The 25,005-nt window shown below is 45.5% G+C and overlaps 1 protein-coding gene across 6 annotated transcripts in view; it reads left to right on the forward strand.

Annotated features, from left to right (window-relative positions):
* RBFOX3 (RNA binding fox-1 homolog 3) overlaps positions 1–25,005 on the forward strand; it is a 224,158-nt gene that overhangs the window by 158,360 nt on the left and 40,793 nt on the right. Inside the window, exon 1 of one of the 6 annotated variants that reach the window (XM_083490332.1) lies at positions 3,191–3,339. The exons of 2 other annotated variants lie outside the window; for them this stretch is intronic. In XM_083490332.1, the coding sequence (XP_083346458.1) occupies positions 3,238–3,339 (102 nt within the window). In that variant the 5' untranslated portion in view covers positions 3,191–3,237. Of the gene's footprint in view, positions 1–3,190; positions 3,340–25,005 lie in introns of those variants that run through there. 3 more of the 6 variants (XM_083490333.1, XM_083490336.1, XM_083490337.1) reach the window with 3 other exon arrangements.

The raw sequence follows: 25,005 nt of genomic DNA on the forward strand, positions 1-25,005 counted from the left end.
GGTTCATCTATGCATGTCCGTACATATGTGTGTAATGCAGGGTTAACTTTGAAACTAAATCCTTCGAAGACAGAGGTCCTATGGCTAGGTCGGGATGGCATGGGGATGAGGGACCAACTCCCTTCTCTTGCAGGGGCCCAATTAGTGCCATTGCCTTCCGTTAAGAGTTTGGGTGTAATCCTTGAAGCCTCCCTTTCCATGGAGGCGCAAGTTACAGCAACAGCCAAGGCGACATTTTTCCACCTTCGCCGCATCAAGCAGTTGGTCCCTTACCTTTCCCGCCCCGACCTGGCCACAGTGATCCATGCGACGGTCATCTCCAGGCTTGACTACTGTAATTCGCTCTACGCGGGGCTGCCCTTGAAGCTGTCCCAGAAACTCCAACGGGTACAGAATGCTGCAGCGAGGCTCCTCACGGGGTCTCTGCCATGGGAGCATATTCATCCAGTGCTTTTCAAGCTGCACTGGCTCCCGGTGGAGTACAGGGTCAGATTTAAGGTGCTGCTTTTGACCTTTAAAGCCCTTCACGGCCTAGGACCCTCGTACCTACGGGACCGCCTCGCCTGGTATGCCCCACGGAGAGCCTCAAGGTCCATAAATAACAACACCCTAGTGGTCCCAGGCCCTAAGGAAGTTAGATTGGCTTCAACCAGAGCCAGGGCCTTTTCAGCACTGGCCCCAACTTGGTGGAACGCTCTGTCTCATGAGACCAGGGCCCTGCAGGATCTGATTTCTTTCCGCAGGGCCTGTAAGACAGAGTTGTTCCGCCTGGCCTTTGGCTTGGAGCCAATTTGATTCCCTCCCCCCCCCCCTTTTTTCTTTTTTCTTTTCCTTCTCCTGCAATGAGGCTACATTTTAATATTTTAATGTTCAATTATTTTAATGTTGTATTTTATTTTTGTTTTTAAGTTGTAATCATTCATCTTGTTTTTATTATTGCTTGTAAGCCGCTCTGAGCCCGGCCTTGGCTGGGGAGGGCGGGGTATAAATAAAAAAATATTATTATTATTATTATTATTATTATTATTATTATTATTATTATTAACGGGCAGGAGAGGAAATGAGGGCAGAGAAGCCACACGTGCTTTAGGGTTGCCATTCCCCCAGAATCCTACAAGCCTGAGAAAAAATTCATACTCCCACCCCCACCCCATAAACACACACATACACACAAGCTCTCAAACAAGGAAGATGTAAAGTTAGAGGGAGATGTGTGCAAGTTACAGCGGGAGAAGAATTTCTACTAGGTTTAGATTCACCCATTGCAGTGCCATGTGCCTGTGTTAGCTTCACGTTTCAATGCAGATCTTAAAGTGCAGGGCTTCCTGTCCAAGAGGTGTTGCATTGAAAGGAAAATTCTAACAGGTGCAATCTGTACAGCACCAGCGGCTCAGGGAACGATGGGGAGAAGCTACACAGGGCAGGCATCCTGCCTCCGGTGCAGTTTTTGTGAGATGGGCATCCCACACCTTTGCATATCACAGGGCAGAGAACTGAGTACGAATTTCACAGCTTTTCTCTTTTCTAAAATGGTGTTTGGAAACAGATGTCAATTTCCCTTTACCTTGGGTATTTCGCAGAGGGGGAGCTGTCCCTCGAATAGAAAGGTGCCCTGTGTGTACTTAGAAGTATTCTGACCGGAATACCATATTTTAGGGGGGGGGACCCATACTTTGGCAGTGCTAAAATACACACATTCGTCTTCTTTTCTTGTACATAATTCAGTGGGGCAAAGAAGGGAGCAGGTAACCCTGAAACGTCTTCTATATCACTAGCAGCTTCTTTTTGTCCCCTTGTTTCAAAACCCAGCAAAAAAGAGAGGGGCCCATGCAGTCAAATGGCTAGTGTAGTGTTGCATCCTGTTCTCTCTGCCACAGCCACCCAGCTATCGAATAGGGAATATGCCAACAACATTTCAGGTTTGGGGGGGTGTGGGCAACATTTAGCCACTTTGCTTAGAGTAAAGGTTGGAGATATTGGCATTCCCGGAACCTGATCACAAGCAAACCCAATCACAAAGGGTTGGGGAGCAACTGCCACACTCTGACCTAGCTAAACAGCAGCCTGTGAACGCAGCCCCTAAGGACCCATGCCTTTGACGAGAAGATCCCAGACAGCAGAGGCCTTTTTCCAGGGAGGTAGAAGGCAATGCCTTCCTGTTCCTGCAAAAGCTGCTGGGAACAGGCTCTGTGCAGTGAGCTGGGATCTATTTGCGCTCCTATGGGACAAGCTACCCAGCACTCAGGAATAATCCAGCAAATGCATCTCCTGCCAAATTCTGCTCATATTTCAGGAGAGGTCAGTTGGCTTCCATCTGTGCAGGCCTGGCATGCAACAATGTGTGCGTGCCTGTAGGTGTGCAAGTCCATGTCTGGGCAGAGGGCATATAAGGCCTTTGCGTGCAGGCATCTATATGTGTGAGAATCTAGGTCTCGCTTACCTCTCTCTGGTATTTGGACACTGGGTCTGTCTTGCCTGCATGTGTAGGGAGAGAGAAAGAGACTGTGGGTTTTATCCCAGGGTTTCTTTGCTGGGTACCCTGTGTTACAGAGAAGCTTCCTATACCCAGGAATGTTGCAGGGAGCAGAGAGAGACATATTTTGGAAGTGCGGATGCCACAGCAGCATAATTCCCTCATTGTGGGTCTTCAAATTATTGCCCCTGGAACCGGTGACGATAACTCTGCATTTTCTCTGGGCTGATGCAAGATGAGGCAGTGGGCCTGAGCCAGGTACCCCGGTTAAGTGTCAGAGCCTGCTTGGTGGCCTATTTATCACAGGGCAAGAGGCAGAGTTGCAGCAGGTGAGGGGTTAAGTGCAGGCTCAGCTGTTCCGGCTTTTCTTGGTTTCGCAGTGAGCTGTTTGATGTCTGAATGCACAGGGGACTCCCCCGCCTCTCAACCCTCTCCCCCCCTCCTCTGCTCTCTCTCTCTCTCTCCACCCCCCATGCGCGCACACATACACACACACACACACACCCTTTGCGGACCATGCATTCATTCAGCAGCTTCGTCTAATGGCACCAAGTGACTCTCAGCCTGCACGCTGCTCCTTCCCTGCTTGAGCTGGAGACACAGCATGCAGCTCCTCCAATGGAGCCCTCTTAAATAGCTCCGCACGGGGGAGCTGCCAAAAGAAAAACCACGGAGAAAAAGCAAGTACTGTAAAGGGAAGAAGCAGAGGGTCTGGGAGCAGAGGGAGCTGCCAGCATAGCCGCTCCTGGGCTTGCCGGCAACACATGCTCTGCTCGATGGCTAACTCAGGCTGCCTCCTGGTCTCCAACTCAGCCTTGCTCCCACACTCTCTACCTTGCCCCCCGGCCTTCCTCTACCTCCAGCAGGTAAGTCCGCCTCTTTGTACCTACCTGCTTCACACGTGGTTGGAATCCCCAGATCTAAAGGTCAGGGCTTTAATCGCCTCCACCCCTTTCCCCCCATCCTCCCGAAAGGCACGTCCGTTTTGCTTTCTCAGTTGTCACAGGAGTTGTTAACGGTTCCAGGGTAGCACCTGTGTGCTGTCTGGCTGCAGAGGTGCTGGCGTGGCAGCAATCAGATGCGAGCTTAAGATCAAGGAGATTGCACTTTTCCGGGGCTTTAATATTGTTATTGAGGATATATCTAGGTCCAACTTTCGGAAATGCATTCTTAGAGACAACGGGTGAATGCATGGCACACAGAGACCATGCGCGTGAAATTTCTTTTTGATGTGTATTGTTATCCTGAATACAATCTGTGTCATCCAATGGCATATGCATGGCTTTTTTGTTAGGGTTCATCCCAGCCTCCCTGTGTCCCAGTTGCCTTTCTATTGCGGCCGAATTTTACGCCTCCGGTACGGTTGGATGTTCTGTATGTATATGTGTGAAGTAATTTAAAATATAAATCTGTCTGTCTCGACTTGGTCCTCCAAAGTGCTGCAACCCAATTTCCAGCCAGCTGAATCCCAGGCGTGTCTCCCTTAGCTGAAGAATCTCGCTGCAATGTGAGTCTAGTTCCTTAACTTCTCCCGGGGGGTGGGGAGAGGGGGGTTTGGCACGCCTGTAGTATCACCACCACTGCACTTCCTTCCACTCCCATCACTGTGGTCCTGAAGCTGCACATGTTTCCTTGCCTAGGATCTCCAGAGGAAAGGAAGCCGTTGCTTCAAAAACCTCTTTGCAGCATCGGAAATCCCCATCTCCCAGCTGTGCTAACCCTTCCATTTGCGCTTGAAGGAGTTTTAAAAATTCATGGCATCCTAACCGCTGGCATTAAGTGGCCTATGAGGCCAACCACCTTGGTGGGTGGGGGCGGAGGGGGCTCTTGCTGGTTCGTTCCAAGGTCTTAGTCAAGAGAAAGGAGGCAGCTGCTATTTGGTTTTAATTCTTCAAAGGATCTGAAGGGAAGGCATTGTGAAGCTGCAGTGACAAGACAGCTCAGTCTTGTCCAGGACTTGCTCAAGTTTTGCAGAGTGAGGTGGCTGCTTCTTCCTTATAGCGCTGTCTAGAAGAGAGGGGTCCTTGGAAACATAGGGCTCTCTGCGCTTCGGATGTGTAGGTCAGGGATAGAGAACTAGAATGGAATGCCCAGCAGTCTCAGAGAGAGAGAGAATATGAGATTTGGGGTTTCAGTGTTTTCCTCCTTGTGCTTGGGAATCCCTGAAGAAAAAAGAAGACTAACTCATTCAGAATACATCCCTCTGTTCCAATCAGCTGCATGAGGGATTTATGAATGCTTGAGGGGAACACTGGGGGAATCTCTCTTGTTTTGAACTACAAGACAGTCTGGGCTAAGATGATTAAAACAGAGAGGATATTCTCTTAGTGGAATCCCTTTGGGCTTCTGCTTTTGGTCGCACTGCGTAGCACTTCAGCCTGCTAACTCTTCAGCAAAGCTGCATGGACACGTTTAGCCTGGTGCTTATTGCATTTCCCCTAGACTGGGCAAAGAAATATTGCGAACAAGATCATTAAATGAGTGGCTAGAGCCCACAACGCCGGCACAGAGGAATTTAGGAGAAGGAGAGGTTTCACTCAACAGATTCATTTTCCTAGCCCTTTCTCCAGCCTCTTTGCTTTTATTCGGCCTCCCTCATTCCCTCTTTGATTTTTCCAAGTCTCTCGCACTTTGCTTGCAGATTTTTTAGATTTTTAGCTTTTTGGGGTTTTGTTCTGTTTTGTTTGGGGCTTTAGCACATATTTTTTCTCCTCCTATCTTTGGCAGAAGATTGGTGCCTTAAGTTCCTATTAGTTTAAAATAGTATTTTTAAAAAGAAGAACTGGGACTGGAGGATGGACTTATGCAGATGATGCAGTTCATGATGTAATTGATCATATCCTGCCCCCAATTTGTTCCACATTTGGATCCTTTCAAGGCCTAGATGGGTGTGCCATGGTGACTGAGTGTGATCTCTTCACCATGTTTGCCCTTATCTCATGGTCCAGTTTTGGTCCAGGCTTGGGCAGAGCACACTTAAAAGCCCTGTTGTCTAATATTTTAAAGGAGGCAAGAACCACATTTTGCGCTTAGTAGGCTGCCTGAAAACTCTGCTTTCCAGGGAGCAGGGCATATATAAACAAACCTTCCCAGACAGGTAGAAAACTTGCATTTCAATGATTGCCTAAACCATGCTATGTAGGCCCACTAGCAGATACTGGTCAATAGACAGTCCAGGGTACACAACCGCAATCACTTTATCTCCTACTCTCCGTCTTGATTTGCAGAAGAGGCTGGGTGTGGACAGCAGGATGGCACTATTTCAGGGCCAGCTCAAGCTGTTTTGGTACCTAGGATGGAAAGTGCCTTCCCTTCTGTCACCCATAATAATTAAATAATGTGACAATTTGCTACCCATTATTGGTGCTCCAAATCCATCACCTAGGTAGAAGTAGGATTGTTCCTGCTGATTTCTGTCACTCCATAATTGTTCCATGGGTTCCTTAGAATCAGACAGTACTTTTTACATTAATCAAGGCAGGATATTAAGTTAGATGGACCATTGTTCTAACACGGTGTAGCAGTGACCATGAGCTTTAGGCCCATTAATTCTGCAAGGTATTTTTTCTTTAATCAAGATTCATCACCTATAAGTAAAAAACTGAACATTTTGCTTCAGTTTCAACAGTGACGTCACTAAAATGCTTTGTCATAACACAGCTGTATTCATGCATTTTTAACATCTGTGTATAAGTTCACATGTTAAATGCAATAGGGACCGCTGATACAATCTCTAGTGACACTCTTTTCTCCCACAGACCCATTAAGTGTTCAAAGCTTCTCTTTCTGAACTTAAAGATTGGAAGCAATATTTTTAAAAACCCAGCTTCTCCTTCAATAGTCCTCTCAGTTGTTTATTGCTTGACACTCCTGGTGTGTCTCTGAATGAATGTATGAAAAAAAATTAAAAAGTGTGTGTAATATATTACTTTACTGGATCATTTTAGAAGTGAAGGGACCCAAACAAAATACTTACATGATTTATACTATCAAGAGTTATAATTCTTATACGGCATATTAGGAGAATTCAAAATGGATTCAATTAAGAGGGAACTTTAGAAAACTGAGGTTCAGATAGAGGGAATTCCCCTGTGTGTGCAGATATGAAAAAGGCGTGGAACGACATAAATAGCAAATCTTTAAAACAGACATCTGCGCATATATGTTTGTGTATGTATTTATTGCACACGTATAATGAAATCTGTTTAAAATAAATTGATGGTGCCTGTGTGTTTGTGTAGAAATAGCTGGAAAATGTTGGGTTTTATAGCTGATGCTGGGGGTTATTATTGTGTGTCTTAATGACCAGGCTGGATGCTGATGAGAATTTCCAGATTCTTTTGGCAGTGAATGCCACTTGTAAATGGCGGGGATGAAACAAATTGGGTGTTACCACTGCCCAAATAAAATTTGAACATTTGGCTCATTAAGTTTGATTTATTCAGTCCCAAGTAAAGCCAAAGTTTTAGTTGAATTGCTTTAATATTAATTAATCCCTTATACGCGAAATTATTGCATTTTGCTCATCCAGCAACACAAGGTGACCCACACAATTACTGTTATTTTCACACCGAGAGAATAACAACTGAACAAGTCAAAGGAGTCGGATTCTCATATTAAATACTTTGCACAATGCTTTTGTGATTACCTGCTTACACACATATAATTTTGAACTAATGTTTACCTGCGTGTTTATAAAATTTAGCCACTACTCATGTTGGCTTGCATATTTCTTCCATCCTAAAAAGGAAGCTTGAGTCCACCCATGGAAAATGGTATCAGAACCCATAATTCCATGCACACACATATACACACACATGCCTGGCAACCAGTTATTTCTTGAAAGGATATAACCGGAATCAAAGGCAGGATTTGCCTCTTATTTCGGTTTCATTAGAAAGGACACCCTTGTTACATGTCCATTCTTGGGCTTGTTTGGAGCACATTAACATTTCTTTGTGTGTCTCCAAAAACAATTTGTTTGGAGAACGATGACTAGCCAAGAGCCTGGGAGGCGCCAACTCCCTCCTAGGCACTTTGGGGGCTAGCCGTGGACTGCTTCCTGCAGTTGCCACAGGCAGCCATGGCCAATGTCCCAGCTGCCCCTCAGGAACTCCTCTGTTCCTCTGCATGGTGTATACTTGCCAGGCATACAGAAACCGCCAGCTTCACTATCTTTTCCTACTGGGTCTAGGTAGTAGGGTGTTGGGAGGAAGAAAGAGGTTGCTCTAATGACTTCTGTTGTGTAATATACTTTTTTTAAGGGTGTGGAGCGCAGGGGTGAGATACAAGATTGTGGCTCAGCTTAGTCAGATATAACTTTAGTGGGGAAAGAAAAAAGGCTGGCAAAGCTATCTGAAAGGGCTTGCTAGCATTGTGGCATCCTTTTCTCAGTGCAGCATAATCGGCAAAGATTGTGATCATCCTGCTGAGTCGCTTAGTGCTTTGAAACAGCCCTTGGCGTAATTGGGGAGGGTAGGATCCTCAGTGCTTCTGCAGACTTCTTGCTTGCCCCAGTTGGTGCAAGCTCTACATGAAGCACCCTGGATATCCAGCAATGTGTACAGCAGATTCTGCAGCCGACGGGTGACTCGATTAATGTGCGCTAATTTGCAGAGTGGGTCAAAGCTGCTGTTAAATTTTACACTCGCATCACATGCCGCCACATGTTGTTTGAAGTCTGAAGGAAGCTGAGGATCCTGCAAAGCTTTTGGGTCACCCCAAGCGGTGTGCGTCTCCGAAATGACAGGGCCTTCCTGAACAGAAAATTGCTGTAGCTTAAAGGCAGCTTAGAGGAGAAAAAACGATGTCGTCAGGTTAAACATCTCTAGAGAATAAATGTTCCTTCATCACTAACCACATTGTTGCAAGTGAAATCCTTTTTTATTTATCTATCCTTCCTGCTGCCTCTTCACCCCTTTCATTTTTCTTTACTTTTGACAATCGCAGCCTAGCTGGGACACACTCTGCTCCCCAGGCCCTCAGCCCAGGAAGCAGTGTTTGGGTAGCAGGCACAGCTGGGCTGAAGGAAATATTTTTCCACCAACGATTTGTTGGGGGGACGACGACAAATTATTGAAAATGTGTTAATATAGAAGCATTTGCTAACTGATTTTGTCACTGCTGTGTTTTCAGTTTGTGTTGCAAACCGGCTTTTCCCTAATAAAGAGATAGTGGAAACACAGCAGAGAGGGAGGGAAGGAGAGAGAAAGAGAGAAGGAGTAGATTAAATGGGTTTGTTGGTTATTTAGCACTTCTTGCTTAATCACAGGAAGGTTTCTTACATATATAGAAGAAGAATTGCTATGGCGGGCACATTCCGCGCATGTGTGTAAACACATCTCACTCAGGCTAACACAAATGTGTGTTTTATTTTTATTTTTCCATATCATCACTTAAAGTTACAAATACTGATGCTGTTTGGCTCTTGCACATGAACACATAAGCCGCTGACTCCATACAATTTCACACATCCCGGTGTTTGTACACAGCATATTGTTGTATAATCTCATAGAGTGCGGTCTGTATAGACATGCTCATGCAAACCAGCATCAGAAGTCTTCTGCACATTCAAATATACAGGCACTGACTCGGACACACTTAGATTTAACGTTCGTTTGTTTTTCACCCAAGCTTTCACAGCTCAAGGTTGCTTGCCCAGAATGAAATAAATTCAGCACCCCTGCCTTCTCCGATATGCAACCCTAATCTCATTGACAAATTCAGAGAAGACCCTACCCTTGTGTAAATCCTCATTTTTACCGGCTCCCCTTTGGCATCGGTCAAGTCGTTTTGCTCCTTTGCAGCATTTGCTTTATAGGTGGAATTGAGTTGGGGCCGAGAGACAGGAGTTTGCGGCAGTGCTGGTGTGTTGCTTTAACTAGGAACCGCCCTGCGATCTTATTCTCCCCATCATCTTTATCATCATCACACTCCCACATCCCATCTCTGAATTTGGAGGAAAGAAGAAACCTCCAGAGTTTACACCCTCGCCATGAGCAGCATCCCAGAATGGCTAACGCTGCCGGGTAATGTTTGCCAACATAATATTCTATTTCTGCTGATGGAAGTTTCTTGATTTCATGCCTTGTTCATATTAGTAAAGAAGAGCAATTAAATCAGGAAATACTGTGCAGCCTGATAAGTTATTTGTATAAATTCCCAGAGCTGAAGATAAAGGTCTGCACCAAGACACCTTATCTGTGGGTGGGTGGGTCAGTTTGGTACTGATGTCTCTTAGTCACAATGAACTTCTAATATGTTCACACCTAGGTGGCTAGGGGGAAATAGGAGCCTTGGTGTCTTCTGTCCCTGGCGCGGCTTCTCTTTAGAAGGAAAGGGAACAGTAGGGAGCCAGGCCCTGCAGCTGCAATCCAGGCAAAAAGCATAGAGGTGGTTCAATTGAGCCAGTCTGCAGACCCTCCAAGAGTCCCTATTTCCCAGGGACAGTCCCAGATTTACAAAAGCCATCCCAGTTTCTGATTTGATCCTGGAATGCCTCGCTTTCCCTTAGGACGTCCCTATTTTCATCAGAGAAATGTTGGGTGGTATAGAGTTATGTGACCGCCCGAGGCAAGGAGATAAGTAACTATACAACCTATAGAAGACATCTGAAGGCAGCCCTGTCTAGGGAAGGTTTTTCCCCCAACCCTTCTCTGCTCAGCTGTTCAGCCAATCTTCCATCACAGCAGTGCAAGGGGTGGGAGTGGACTCCCCCGCCACACACCTCTGTTCGCATTGCAGTGATCGTAGCTCAGGCCGGCCTCATAGAGCTCCAGCAGCACACAGTCATGAGCAGCTTGGTGGGCCAGGCCTCAGATGGAAAGACCTGGGGCTCACCAAGCTTGTGAGAGCTGCCATCTCAGCAATGCGTGAACTGGAAGGAAAGACCCAGCCTCACCCTTTGCCTGTACCACAGGCACAACAGCTTCACTTCAGAGTGGCAAGAGGGAGGCACACACACACACACACACACAGCCCCATACTCGCCCTGATGAAGCCATAACAACAACCTGCCGCAATTTAGGTTAGCCTTCCCTTCTGTTCCCTGCCCTAAAGTGGCTTAGGGCCCCTCCAGGAAACTAATTTGTTGAGTATTTGCCCTCATAATGCTTGCAAAGAGAATAATAATAATAATAATAATAATAATAATAATAATAATTTGTACCCCGCCCATCTGGCTGGGCTTCCCCAGCCACTCTGGGCGGCTTCCAACAAAGATTAAAAATACATAAAAATGTCACACATTAAAAACTTCTCTGAACAGGGCTGCCTTCAGATGTCTTCTAAATGTCAGGTAGTTGTTTATCTCTTTGACATCTGATGGGAGGGCGTTCCACAGGGCGGGTGCCACTACCGAGAAGGCCCTCTGCCTGGTTCCCTGTAGCTTTGCTTCTCACAGTGAGGGAACAGGCAGAAGGCCCTCAGCGCTGAACCTCAGTGTCCCGGCAGAATGATGGGGTGGAGACATTCCTTCAGGTATACTGGGCCGAGGCCGTTTAGGGTTTTAAAGGTCAACACCAACACTTTGAATTGTGCTTGGAAAGGTACTGGGAGCCAATGTAGGTCTTTCAAAACTGGTGTTATGTGGTGTTATGTTAGGTGGAGGTTACATTATATTCAACTTCCCATAGCTTTTGTTCTTCTGATTTGCTTGTGGGACAGAGTTATGTGGCAACGAGCATTCATCCTGATTTGATTGTGGGATGTTTACATGTCTCCCCTTTTGTCATGCATTCATCCCGCAATTTTGAATGCACTTCCACATCCCTTCACAAAACACAAAAAGTCAATTTTCTAAAGTGATTTTGTTGCACTACAATGACAAGGGGTGCTTTAATTTACTTTAGATTTGCAAATCCACAGTTAAAGTATGTGGTTGAATCCCTCCTGACAGTCCAGAGGCACCTTGTGTCAGGGGTGTGTGTGTGTATGTTAGAAGGTTTTGTGCAGGGAAATAATATTTCTTTTCCCTCTGCCCTCCTCCCAAGTCTAACAGAACATATCCTGTGCCACCAGTACCCAAATTCAGGGCATGGGTAATTGCAGGGACCAGCTTTCTATAACTGCCTCTCTCCACAATGGAAGGCCTACCTGTCTACGTACTGGAGACAGCCTTTCCCTATGCTAGTTATGTGCAAGCTTTTGTAATCATTGGTGAGCAAAGAGAGACTTGAGGAAAGAATATATACAGCCCACCACTAGATCTTTTAGATGTCCTGTTATCAACAGGAATATATAATAGGAAAATAGTGCTTTTTGTAAGTAACTGCATTCATCCAGGTTGGGATTCCAGGCAGGTTTGAGTCCAGTTTCCTCTCAATTTATGGCACTCTCAAAAACACTGTTAGAATCAGATTTTGTAGGAGGATACTAGATTTTGTCCAGTGGAGCATTCTCAGTCCATACAGCTCCACGGGCTCCTTCCTTTCCTCCTGTAAAGGTAAAGGGACCCCTGACCATTAGGTCCAGTCGTGACTGATTCTGGGGTTGCAGCGCACATCTCGCTTTATTGGCCGAGGGAGTCGGCGTACAGCTTCCGGGTCATGTGGCTGGCATGACTAAGCTGCTTCTGGCGAACCAGAGCAGCACACGGAAATGCCGTTTACCTTCCCGCCGGAGTGGTACCTATTTATCTACTTGCACTTTGACGTGCTTTTGAACTGCTAGGTTGGCAGGAGCAGGGACCGAGCAACGGGAGCTAACCCCTTCGCGGGGATTCGAACCGCCAACCTTCTGATTGGCAAGTCCTAGGCTCTGTGGTTTAACCCACATTGGTTGTTCTGGAAAAGCATCTGGTGCAGCAGGCTTTGCATCCTTTGATTTTCTCAGTTTGCGTTGCTGTGCAAATATTCTGGAGACAAAGTAGTTGTGGCAAATGCAAGCAACCAGGACAGCTGGCAAAGTGCATCAGGAAACTGATGGAGTTCACAGGAATGTCCCAGTCCATTTAAAGCCCACCCCCACCCCCACCCCCCAACTATGTCATAGTCCTGGTTCCTCTCTGCCAAGTCTCTCACTGAATCCAGAGAGGTCCAGCTGGCTCTTGGCTATGCCATCTCTGGAGAGGCTGAGCCAGCTCTGAGCCACCTTCTTGCTGTATCGGAGATGCACATCCATTACTGATGGAGTTTGCACTGAATCAGCAGGATGCAATCCAAGCCTCTGGATGAGTTTGGATCATATCCTGCAAGAATGTAATCCCTGGCATTCAGCACCTTCTACAAGGAATGAGGCAATATTTGGCAGGAAAAGGGAGTCTGAAGAGCAAGTCTGGGGAGCAGCCTCAGTGGTGGGACTAATGTTAGAACCAGTCAGTTGCTAAGGGGGCGCTTAGGGGCCTGAAAGAGACGAGGGGGTGATGTTAGAGATTATATGTAAGCCCAACTCAGATAGGTACTAGGGGAGGAGGATTTACCGTAAGCAATTCCTAGCACAGTCCAGGCCAGAGCAGAAGATTCAGGGAAACAGCTTTTTTTTTTAATGTCCAGATATCTTGCTCTAGCATCTGGTACCACCATAAAAAAAATCCCAGAAACCCAGGAACTGGCTTTGCACTCTATTTTGGTGCTCATCACTGCTTCCTCTCCATTTGACCCATAGCTTGCAGAATGCTCCCACTTCCCTTGCTTAGCTTTAGGCTTGGAAGCATTGATTTGTAATAATCATATAATGCCAGCAAAGATGAAGACCCTTGTGCCTTCAGCATTGCTTTCAATTGCCTATATAAATTTTATTTTTGCATTTTCTATTTTACATAAACAAATGAATTAAAAAATAAACATATAATCCCTTCTGACCCCCCCCCCATTGTGGATTTTAATGTAATGATTTTCCCCTCTGCATCTCTATCATAACTCTTATTTTTATAAATCCTTTGCCAATCCATAGTTCAAATTTTTACCACAAGTTTTCTGTCAATCCTGCCAATGTATGTACAGTCATACCTCAGGTTACAGACGCTTCGGGTTGTGCAATTTTGGGTTGCGCACCACGCCAAACCCAGAAGTACCGGAACGGGTTATTTCCGGGTTTCGGTGCATGTGCAGAAGCGCTAAATCGCATGTGCAGAAGCACCGAATTACAACCCGCATGTGCGCAGACGCAGCGCTGCGGGCTGTGGGTTGTGAACCTGCTTCCCGCACGGATCACGTTCACAACCCGAGTGTCCACTGTAGTTGTTTGCAATAGCTTTTCAAATGAATTATAAACTTTCCCCCATTCTTTATTAAAGACCTCCTTTTCATGGTAAGTTTTGCCATCTCAGCATAGTTCATCAATTTTGTTTGCCACTCTTCTTTGGTCGAAGTTGTACCATTTTTCCTTTTCTGAGCTAAGAGAGTCTGTGCCACCATGGTCGTGTACGTAAATAGTTTTGTCTGGTCCTTTGGGATCTCTGGTTCTATAATACCTAAAAGAAAAGCTTCTGGTTTCTTAGGGAAAGTGGTTTTCAACATTTTTTCCAGTTCATTATATATCATTTCCCAGGAGGCTCTTATCATCTCACATGACCATCCCATACAATAAAAAGTACTCTCTCTTTCTTTACATTTCCAGCACATTTTAGACTTTGATTTGTACATCTTAGCTAATTTGCTAATTTCAATTGCCTGTATGGGGGTTATACTCTGCTTTCAAACAGGTGATAGCAGTAAATGGGGTTGCAGTCATCCTCTTGCAGGGCCATGAGGAACGCTAAGCATTAGATCCCCAGCTGAACGGCTTCTGGAATCTGATGCCTCCACAGCCCAGCTACAACAGTAAATAATAAAATAGTTTGGTATTTATATCACACTTTTTCTTAGTGCTCAAAAGGTTTTTCGCACCGTGCCACTCAACATTGTGTTGGGTAACATTCAACATCACACTGTGACAAATGTTTTGTCTGCACAAACATTTCAGCTTGCCGGACAGAATGATCCCCCACTCTCCTCCCCATATGCAGTGTTCTAGGAGCTCTCTTGACCCCCCCAAGTCAATTTTGGGGTGTGTGGGGTGCAGTCATGGGGGGAGGGGAGTTCTCTTGTGCAAGCAGAAGTCCTTGTGCAGGGCTTCCATTGATGGAGCTATTTAATTGAATCACACCTATTATTTTGAGGGTGCTCTGCTACTTAAATAACTTTAGATTGATCATCCCCTTTTAGCTGACTATTTTTTTTTAATTGAAAAAATTGCATAATTTCACAACATCAATACCAGTGCTGATTGAGAAATTGCAAGGTGTGAGATAACTTACAGTTTAACAAACAAAAGCTGCCAATCAATTGTTAGAAGAGGAGAGGCTGCCCTGAATGTTTCCTTCCTTCCCTGTGACTCATAGGAACTGGCCCAAACATTTTTGCTGCCTGAGGCGGAGCACTCCATTGCCCCAGTCCAAGTCAAGGTGCATCTCATTCAAGGCCAGTTAAGTTACATGGGCATTTGAGGCAGGAATTCCAGCAAGTGCCTCTCCCCCTCTCTGGCAGTAAAAATACAATAATAACTAAATAAATAACCAACAGTTTGTTGCCCTTACATGACACCCATAGTGCGGCAGCCACCTCTCTATACACCTGATAGTAGCAGAGCCATTCCTGAGTCGCACCAGAACCAAAATAGCCTCTTTAAAATTGCAGGCCCTCAACATGCAGCCTCACTAATTAAAATTTGTCCTTACAGATTAAACAACTAAAGCTTTAATTGATTAATCTGCTAATTAACCAGTTGTGGATAAACTTTTTAGCAAATGCGACACAAGCCAAGTCTAATCTAGCTCTCTCTATAGCGAATGTACAGGGAGGGGAGGTTTCAGCACTTGTTAGTCACGCACCCGCTTTTGCCCTTTAAATTGCACCCCCTGCTATATACATGATGAGGCCAGCATTTAAGGACCCGGGCCTTCCTCTATCACACACAGGGCCCTGAACAGCATGCCTTTCCAAGCACAAATCAAAATACATGATGTTTTTATTTTAAAGCCCTATACTGCTAGGGACCTGGATCCCTGAATCTTTCCCCACATGCATTTTGTTGGCGCACTGAAGTGATCTTCAGCGGCTCATTTCCAGATGCCCCACCCCTTCAGAGTGAAGCAGGTAACAATAAGGGAGAAGATGGTTTTGCCCTTGGTGTGTGCCAGCCTTCGAATGCTCTCCTCAAGGAAGCTCACCTTGCACCTGCTTCAGTGTCTTCACGGCCCTTGATCCTTTCCTGGGTATTTCCAAACATCTTCTGGCTTACTTTATTATGCTTTCTGATTTGTGTTTCATTCTTATGGGTTTGGTTTTTATTTAAATAATAATAATTGTGGTTTTATAGAGGTATTCTACTATTCTTATTTAACTGTGATAGTTTCTAATATTTTTTTCTTTCTTTACAGTGGTACCTCGGGTTAAGAACTTAATTCGTTCTGGAGGCCTGTTCTTAACCTAACCTGAAACTGTTCTTAACCTGAAGCACCACTTTAGCTAATAGGGTCTTCTGCTGCCGCCGTGCCACCGGAGCACAATTTCTGTTCTCATCCTGAAGCCAAGTTCTTAACCCAAGGTACAATTTCTGGGTTAGCAGAGTCTGTAACCTGAAGCATATGTAACACGAGGTACCACTGTACTTCTGAAGGATGTTACAAATGCACTGATGTTTTGTCCCTGCACTGTCAGAGCTTTGGCTGACAGTGGTGAGGGACAGGGCCTTTTCAGTAGTGGTCCCTCAGTTGTGGAAATCCCTTCTCCGAGGATTTGTTTGGCACCCACATCACAGGACTTCTATCAACCTATAAGTGCCATTGATATTTCACTGGGCTTGCTTCTCTGGCTTTTAATTTTTGTATTTTGTGGCGCTGTTTGCTCAGTGATGGGGGTGGGTGGGGCTGTTGTCACTTTGATATGTATTTCTTGTGGAAGGTATCGTTTGTCTTTTGCCTTGGAAGTCATTTTGAAGGCCTTTGGGCAGAAGAAGGGCCTCCTGGAAATATAAATAAAAGTACATGGTTTGATCAGCATCTGGTCTAGCGAGTTTCACTCCAGGGTCACAGTGTGCCTAAGGTGTATTCCTGAAATGAACAAAAGCCAAAGCAGAGCAATAATAGGATCAACTAAAATGTCACAAGCCGGTAATCAAAAGTTAAGAGTTCTCAAAATGAACTGACGCACAAGTTTATTTATTGCATTGGTATCCTGCTCTTCTTGCACTCAAGGGAACGTACATGAGGTTCTGCCATCAGAAATCAATTCATGCCTCCCCCTAGTCCAAGCCCAGTGCACTATCAATTATAGCACACAGGTTGTCGACTACATTTTTTTAAAGGTGCAGCGTCCCTAGACAGAAGTATGCTGGGCTGTTTACAGTTCCTTAAGATGCCTGATCCTTAATGCAAAAGAACAGGAATGAGGCGTATCCAACAGCATGCAGCAAAGTTCCTGTGAGCCAGGAAGTGGGGCCTTGGGAAGAAAAGGCTTCTGGGAAAGCAAATGGACGTTCCATTCATGGACTACAGTATAAGGTGAAAGGCTGGTACAGTGGTGCCTCGCAAGACGAAAAGAATCCGTTCTGTGATTCTCTTCGTCTAGCGGGTTTTTTCGTCTTGCGAAGCAAGCCCATTGAAGGTTTAGCGGATTAGCGCTATTAGCGGCTTTTAGCGGCTTATCTGCTGATCGGATCAGCTGATAAGCAGCTTAGCGGCTTAGAAAAAGGGGGGGAAGGAAAAAAACCCCGCAGGAACTCGCAAGGCATTGTCGTCTTGCGAAGCAAGCCCATAGGAGATTTGTTTTGCGAAGCACCTCCAAAACGGAAAACTCTTTTGTCTAGCGAGTTTTCCGTCTTGCGAGGCATTCGTCTTGCGGGGCACCACTGCACTGCACTTCTCCCAGACCCTCCAAGTGTCCCTATTTTCCAGGGACAGTCCTGGATTTACAAAAGCCGTCCCAGTTTCCTATTTGATCCTGGAATGTCTGCTTTTCCTATTTTTGTTGGAGAAATGTTGGAGGGTATGGCTTCCCCAACCCAATTATTTCTCACACGGGCTGGGGATGGTCTTCCCAACAACTGTCTGCATTACCGACACTTAGATTTGAGGGGAAAGAAGTATTACTAGGGTGAGTGGTTAGGCCAGAGTTGTTTTCCCTACCCCCCCCCCCACACACACACACACCGCCCCAAAATAAGCTGTTCTGGAAGGGATAAGAGGAATAAAGAAATAGAATGAGCCAGCATGTTGGTTTGGGAACTGCATGTTGCGGTGAGTTAATTAGAGTTAATTAGTCTAATTAGCCTGCAAATGAAACTCAGCATTTCCTTGCATTCTGAGCCCCTACTCCCGGTTCCTTTCTTATGAAATCTTAACCTGATAAATATCACAATGTGGTTGTCCTGGATCTGGAAACAAAGGCAGCGGCTGCGTGTGATTGAGGAGGGTGCAGGGCTGCCTCCCTGGTGCTCTTCTTGTCAGCTATGGCTGTGAGAATTTTCCACCGCTTTTTCTCCACCTGCGTGAACACACACACTGCACAGGCCCATATCAGCCACTGGGACCCGAGGACCAGCCACTGGGTCCATGAGGACCAACCCTGCTTGCTTGTTTGACCCAGGGCCTAGATTTCCCTCCCTAACCCTTCCTTATAGTAGTCTAGGGGGGGGAGGCTGAATGTGGCCCCCCAGGATTCCCACAGGAATCTCCCCAGGCCCTCACCCACCTATCAACTGCTCTATTCTGTGCCCTCCCCAAATGCTTTTGCCAGGCTGGAATGTGCCCTTGGAACTATGGCAACTTTCGTTCTTTCTCAGATAGCGAGAGGCATAAATGTGGGGCAGCGGGGCTATATAGAAACCTCTGACCTTTGTCTGGCTGGAGTGTAGCCTTCTGTATGAAGGTTAAGAGTGAAAGCCCATTGATTTCTCTGGCTGCTTTTCACATTTAGCCCAGGGATGCTGCCTACATGAGATCTCTAACACATCCACTCTCTTCATTTGCCCCAAGGCAAGTTTGTGCCTGCCCGCACCCACCTCAGTCTTTACCCCTGCTTCGAGCCTCTCCAGCATTTAAAAAAATCCCACTTCTTCTGGTTCTTCTGCTATATGTGTTCTCAAAACATAAATAAGGGAATGTAGGGTGGAGATACCAGAAACATTTTTTAAAAAAACAATTTTTAGATCAGTGGAGCCACTCGGGAAGTATCCTGGCTAAAATCAGTCCAAACCTGCTCTTCCCCAGCATTCAGCTGGGGCGGGGCGGGGGCACGTTTGCTTTTTCGGTGTAGAAACAGTTCTGATTGGCTTTCTTCTCTTGAGGTTGCCAACTAATCTCTCTCACACACCCAGTACCAGAGCAGGGTTTTTAAAAAAAAAAAAAAAAAAAAGTTTCATATTGTGTTTATTGGTGGTCAGTACAGTTGTACCTCAGGTTAAGTACTTAATTCGTTCCGGAGGTCCATTCTTAACCTGAAACTGTTCTTAACCTGAAGCACCACTTTAGCTAATGGGGCCTCCCACTGCTGCCGCGCCACTGGAGCACAATTTCTGTTCTCATCCTGAAGCAAAGTTCTTAACCCGAGGTACTATTTCTGGGTTAGCGGAGTCTGTAACCAGAAGCGTATGTAACCTGAAGCGTATGTAACCTGAGGTACCACTGTAATAGGGATGCTAGAGACTTCCTATGGAAAGGGGAGCAAAATTGCCGATGTTGGCTTATTTGTCTCATGTCCGAAATGGAAATCAATCCTACAAATACAATCTGTATTCAATGTTGCTGCTGTTTTCAGTCCACAAACAACATGTAATTTATTATGTCCCCCCCCCAAACCCTTGCGTTGTTTTCCTTGCATTGAAATGAATGTCATGGAATAACAACAACAACATAGTTTATGTGATTTACATAATTTCAGCACAGCACATAGCAAGACAAATAGTATAGCTTTTGGCAGAAGACAAACTGCAGCAGTCCTGAAACAGGGCTGCATGCAATGAATACAGGGCAGAACAGACAATGATGCCTTCTTACAGCCCTCGTCAGTAAGGAATAAATGAACAGATGAATAAAAATGTCGGCACTCTACCTCAAATGAAAGAGAGGGGGGGGAATTATGGCTGGGCCACTGTCCAGTTTGGTGGTATGTATGTCATTTGCAAGTTGTTTGCGATGTTGTATGGAGAGTTGGTGGGTCAGCCGTGAGATTTTTTTTATTTTTTAAGGGCAATTGTGAGACATTGTTCGGTGTCCGAGAGATTGTGAGAATGCATACATTTCTTGGCCATGGCTCATGCCCAGATATTTCTGCTAAGTGGCCTTTGCTGCCTTCTCACTGGGCAAGCTACAGCAGAGCGATACATACCAAAGGAGGAACCTCTGTCCTGGGGCCATCCCACCCAGCTTTTAAGAAACCAAGAGCTCCCCACCCCCATTTTTTACAGCCTGCCTCCCACTGCAAATACTGAGACAACTCTTCCCCACCCCGCTCTACACACCATGCCTAGCACACTCACTGCACTATTGCTATAACCTGATTCTATTACTCGCCCACCCTTTGCAAGTGGCCACTTCAGCACTTTCCCACCTTGCAGAGCCAGAGCGCTTTCCCCAGCCCTCACCGGCCCGTTCAGAGGCCCTGACAGCCACGAATCCCTGACGCCGACACCTTCTCGCTCCATATCGATCCCCTCTCCTTTCCAATCAGCGCTGCCAGGGTGATGGATCAGAGATGCTGTGGCCTTGTGCACCCTCCCTCCCTGCCTTCCTCTCGCTGCTGATGCACCACAAAGTGTGGGGACTCAGATGGACGTATCAAGCACCTCGTTCTCCAGTGGAGATTGAGCAGGCCTTGCACACTGCCCATCCAGCCAAGCCATGCCCTATGAATCTCCCAACAGGAGTTGCTCTCCTTTGAGAGGTTGGCTGCAGCCTTCTCTGAAACTGGCTCTTGAAGCCCCCTCCTTTTGGCAGTTTCCGGTGCTGCTAGCCAAGATCTTCGTGCTGCCTCACTCACCGAGGTTCTCTGGGCAAAACATTTGCTCATATGTGAGGAAGGTACAGCCTGGGGTTTCTTGAGTTGTCTGTGCTCTTAGAACATCATATCACCACAATCTGTGTTTATTCTATTCAGTTTGGAATTTGGAACGCATGTGCAGGTGTGTAGAAGCAGAATTCATTTGCTCGGGATCGGCAAAAGCAAATGGAATACATACATTTTAGGTTCAGAATGATGGAGGCATGCATGCTTCCATGGAAGTTGCCCCCTAAACCTTTCGCACAGTCTAAGGAAGTGAGCATTTAGTATAAGCAAAGTCTGTTGTGTATATGTTTGCTCTCTTCCAGTTCCCCTCAACCTTGACTTTTCAGCTCGCTCTTTAATGATTTTTTTTTAAAAAAATATTTTTACCACATTCAAACTTAGGTGCACTCTTCTGTTTCTAAGAAGCATTGATTTGAACAAGTGAAATTCAGTGTTTTGCTGTTGTTGATTATTAATGCCATTTAGGTTGTTGGGAACAGATTATCTCTGCATCCCCTGTGTACCTGACATTACACAGGTATGGAGATTTCTGGGGTTCCAAATGTGAAGACAGATGCAATATAATAGCAGAGCTCACCTGTCTATTGATTAGGAAGATGTACATCTTCCATTACTGTGAACCAAACACTGGCCCAAATTTTCAGACTCAAATGTTCTCCATGTTTCCAGTGGGCCTTTTTGTTTTATTGTTAAAAGTGCTGTGTGCCTTGATATTTATCACTTTGTTAGTTAAAAAAAGATTACTTTTTTAAAGTGCAAAACTGCTCTAAGGATTGGCAGGATTCCTACTCCCTCAAACTTGACCCCTGGAGAGAAAGAGTTACTGGCCATAATGAGGGCACCTCCAGAGCAGCCTTGTTGTTGTTTAGTTGTTTAGTCGTGTCTGACACTTTGTGACCCCATGGACCAGAGCACGCCAGGCACTCCTATCTTCCACTGCCTCCCGCAGTTTGGTCAAACTCATGCTCGTAGTTTCGAGAACACTGTCCAACCATCTCGTCCTCTGTCGTCCCCTTCTCCTTGTGCCCCTCCATCTTTCCCAACATCAGGGTCTTTTCCAGGGAGTCTTCTCTTCTCATGAGGTAGCCGAAGTATTGGAGCCTCAGCTTCACGATCTGTCCTTCCAGTGAGCACTCAGGGCTGATTTCCTTCAGAATGGAGAGGTTTGATCTTCTTGCAGTCCATGGGACTCTCAAGAGTCTCCTCCCTCCAGCACCATAATTCAAAAGCATCAATTATTCGGCGATCAGCCTTCTTTATGGTCCAGCTCTCACTTCCATACATCACTACAGGGAAAACCATAGCTTTAACTATAATAAAGATGCATCTGTCTTGACCAATCTGGCACTGACCTCACTGTAGTGCAGGTCTTCATATAGCTCCCAGTGGAACCATAATTGTCCACTCACTTCGTGACAGACCATAATGGACAGACAGGTGGATTGGATGTGCAGTGAAAGTTGGTGAAAACAAATCTTTCCACAGAGGAGCCGCAGCTTGGTAGAGGAGCAAATGTTTTGTGTGCAGGAGGTCCCAGATCCAATCCCTGGAATCTCTAGCTAAATAATCTCAGGTAGCACTTGCTTGAAAAGAGCCTCTCCCCGAGACCTTTTGAGATCTGCTGCAGATCAAAGCAGACAACATAGGCTAGATGGACCAGTGGGATCTTCATATGCTCCATTTGAGTAGTGGGATGGGTTCTCCCTACATTATTTGAAATGATCTGGGGTAGGGGTTAAGGAGGGAGGGGAAAGGAAAGATAGATTAAAATAATTCAGTGGTGTGAAAATGACAATCTCCTCCCTCCTAATTTTGAGAGGTGTGGAAATAGAAGTTGTTAGTGGCAACTTGCTATAGAAAAATAACTGAAGTTACCAAAAAGCAGTTGCAATGAAAGGAGGGTGAGCTGCCTTGTTGTAGGCCTCCGTAGGTGCTGCCTGCCTGCCTGGCATAGGCTCTGGGATGAGTAATCTGAAATCTGTCGCTGTGGCGACCCAGCGGCTTTCTTCCACTTTTTCTCAGATAGCTGGAATGGTGTCCAAATGAACAATTCCTCTTTAAATGAGAACTGTGTGACACGTAACCATCCTGCACTGACAGCGCAGTGAAATTGCCTTAGTGAGGCGCCAGTGAATAGAGTTGATGGTTTGTTTGTTTGTTTTTGTTTGTTTGCTTGTTTGTTTGTTTTATTAGATTTCCTACCTGCCCTTCACCGCAAGGTCGCATGGTGTGCTGCAACAATAAATTGTACAATGATAAACAAAACACTTACAATGGTAAAACAAGTGTTATGAACAATTAAAACACAGCTTTTATATACAAAACAATTAAAAGCCATCCAATATATAAAAAAATATAAACACTTGAAAACAATTCCACATATTAAAAACAGTTTAAAAACGGTTCCAGTACAGACTGAGATAAAAGTCTCCACTTAAAAAGGCTTGTCAAAAGCCTAGTTGTAGATGTTGCAGTTGTGCACACCAGAATATACCAAAATGGAGCCCACTTGTGGGATACGCTTTTTGCAGGCCTGGTCCGAAGCCACAGATTTCTGTTCCCCAATAGGTACCCCAGGTCTCTCCCCCCCCCCATTAAACAATGAAAATCCAAAAAGAAGGCATCTAGGTTGTCTCTTTTCCTTGTGCCAAATCACCAAGCCCTCCATCCCTACCAGAGTTCACATTTCTGTCATGGTGAGGAAGAACCAGACTGGGCTGTTTTCCTTCTGTGAAAGCTGCAGCCCCTCTCATTTCAGCAGCTAGTTCTTTTCACCGGCACAGACAAGGCCAATTTTCCATTTAAAATGCCACGGCTGATACGTTTCACTGTCCCTTTCTGTGCGGCCTTCAAGAGCAACACACCCGATCTCTCCCGTTTCTTTCCCAGCTTTGTAGTTGTTCCTTCCCCACAGTTTCTGCGGCAGCCCACGGGCTTTGTTAGCACAATGTGGTTCAAATGTCTGATTAGTCGTTAGGAGAGCAAGGGGTCAATTTGCCAGAGCTCCTTCCTCTCCATTTAACTAATTTAACTGTGGAATTGTTACAAATTCCATTTTATTAGAGCCCTGTTTCTCAGTCCAATTGAATTACCCAAATCTCATTTTCTCAGAAGTGCTGAATATGTAATTAGAGGAAAAATTATGCTCCTGATTCCTATTAGCGTGGTGCATGTGTGAGAGTGAGCGTGTCCACATGGGGGCAGGCCATTGCGTGTGTCGGAGCAGACACAGGGCTGTGAGTGTGTGTGCACGTGCCTTTGTCATTTTTGTCTAGAGTTGCAGATGTTTTTCAGTGCCTCATGATGTTGGGGGTTTTCTTCCCCCTCTACAATTTGTTGTGTGAATATAGATATTCAGGTACATTGCTGTGTACCATCGAGTATGGTTTTATATGGGAGAGCATGGTCTCGGTGAAAATAATGTTTTTATTTGAATATTTCACACACCCTGCCTATGGAAATCATGAATTCTTACAGGGTTGACAAAAATCCTCAAGAATGTATGCAGTAGTATCAGGTTTTTTTAAAAATGTAACAGTATACATCTGCAAACATTCATTCATGGCAATGAGTTGAACAGCCAACTTTTCAATAAGAAAAAATCTTTGAAATCTGTGCCTGGGTCTTGGGCATATTCACGGGAGTGGGGTAGAAATATTGTGCACGCCTATTTCTGGGGCAGCTGCCCAGCACCCTGACTAGTGTTTCTGCTCTCCAAAACTGATGAAAGCTCCTCTTACATTTACTTGAGCATATTGACTCCAGACTCTCTAGTTAATCCCTCCCTGGTTTATCACAAAACCTGACTCAGGTTCCCTGAACCAAACAGGAAGCTTTCCCCCAAAGCTCTTTGGAACCCATAAAAGTATTGGATTAATTGAGAATGTGGGAAAGGAAGCCTAGGGTAATGTGTTCTCTTAAAGCACATAATACTTAACAGTAAAACAAGAGGAAAGATTGAGAGGTGCAAAGTGGGATTGGAATGAAGCAGAGCTAAGCAAAACTTGTTGTATACAACTGGTGGCCTGCTCTGTCCCTTAATATCCAGTCTCGCTAGCAAACACAAAAGGAGAAGCTTCCCCAGTGTTGTCTACTCTGACTGGCAACAGCTCTGCAGGGCTTCTGGCAAAAATCTTTCATAACACCTGCTATTTTGTGTTGTTGCTTTTCCAAAAATGTTAAAGGCCTAGGCTTGAACCAGAGATCTTTGTGTACAGCAAGTGTTCTACCACTGAGCTATAGAATAGCCACCAAAATATTTATTCCTAGCTAGGTTTATTTTACCTTCTCTGTTTTTATCTCACCCAGAGCTCTTTAGAGAGTCTTCACCACCTCTTTTATCCTTGCAGCAGACCTGCCAGATAGGCTGGACTTAGCAGATGTGATTGTCCCAGGACCATGCAGTGATGTTTATGCCTGTTGGGGGTGAAAGAGGATTTGTACCTAGAGCTCCTCAGTTCTGACTCAGCACACCAACCACTACACCATACTATTTCTCAAACTACGACCAGGGCATAGGATGTCTTTGGAATCCAAGTATCAATGGACTAG

The sequence above is a fragment of the Podarcis liolepis genome, assembly GCF_965112155.1.
Source record: "Podarcis liolepis genome assembly, chromosome: 2".
NCBI classification, from domain to species: Eukaryota; Metazoa; Chordata; class Lepidosauria; order Squamata; family Lacertidae; genus Podarcis; species Podarcis liolepis.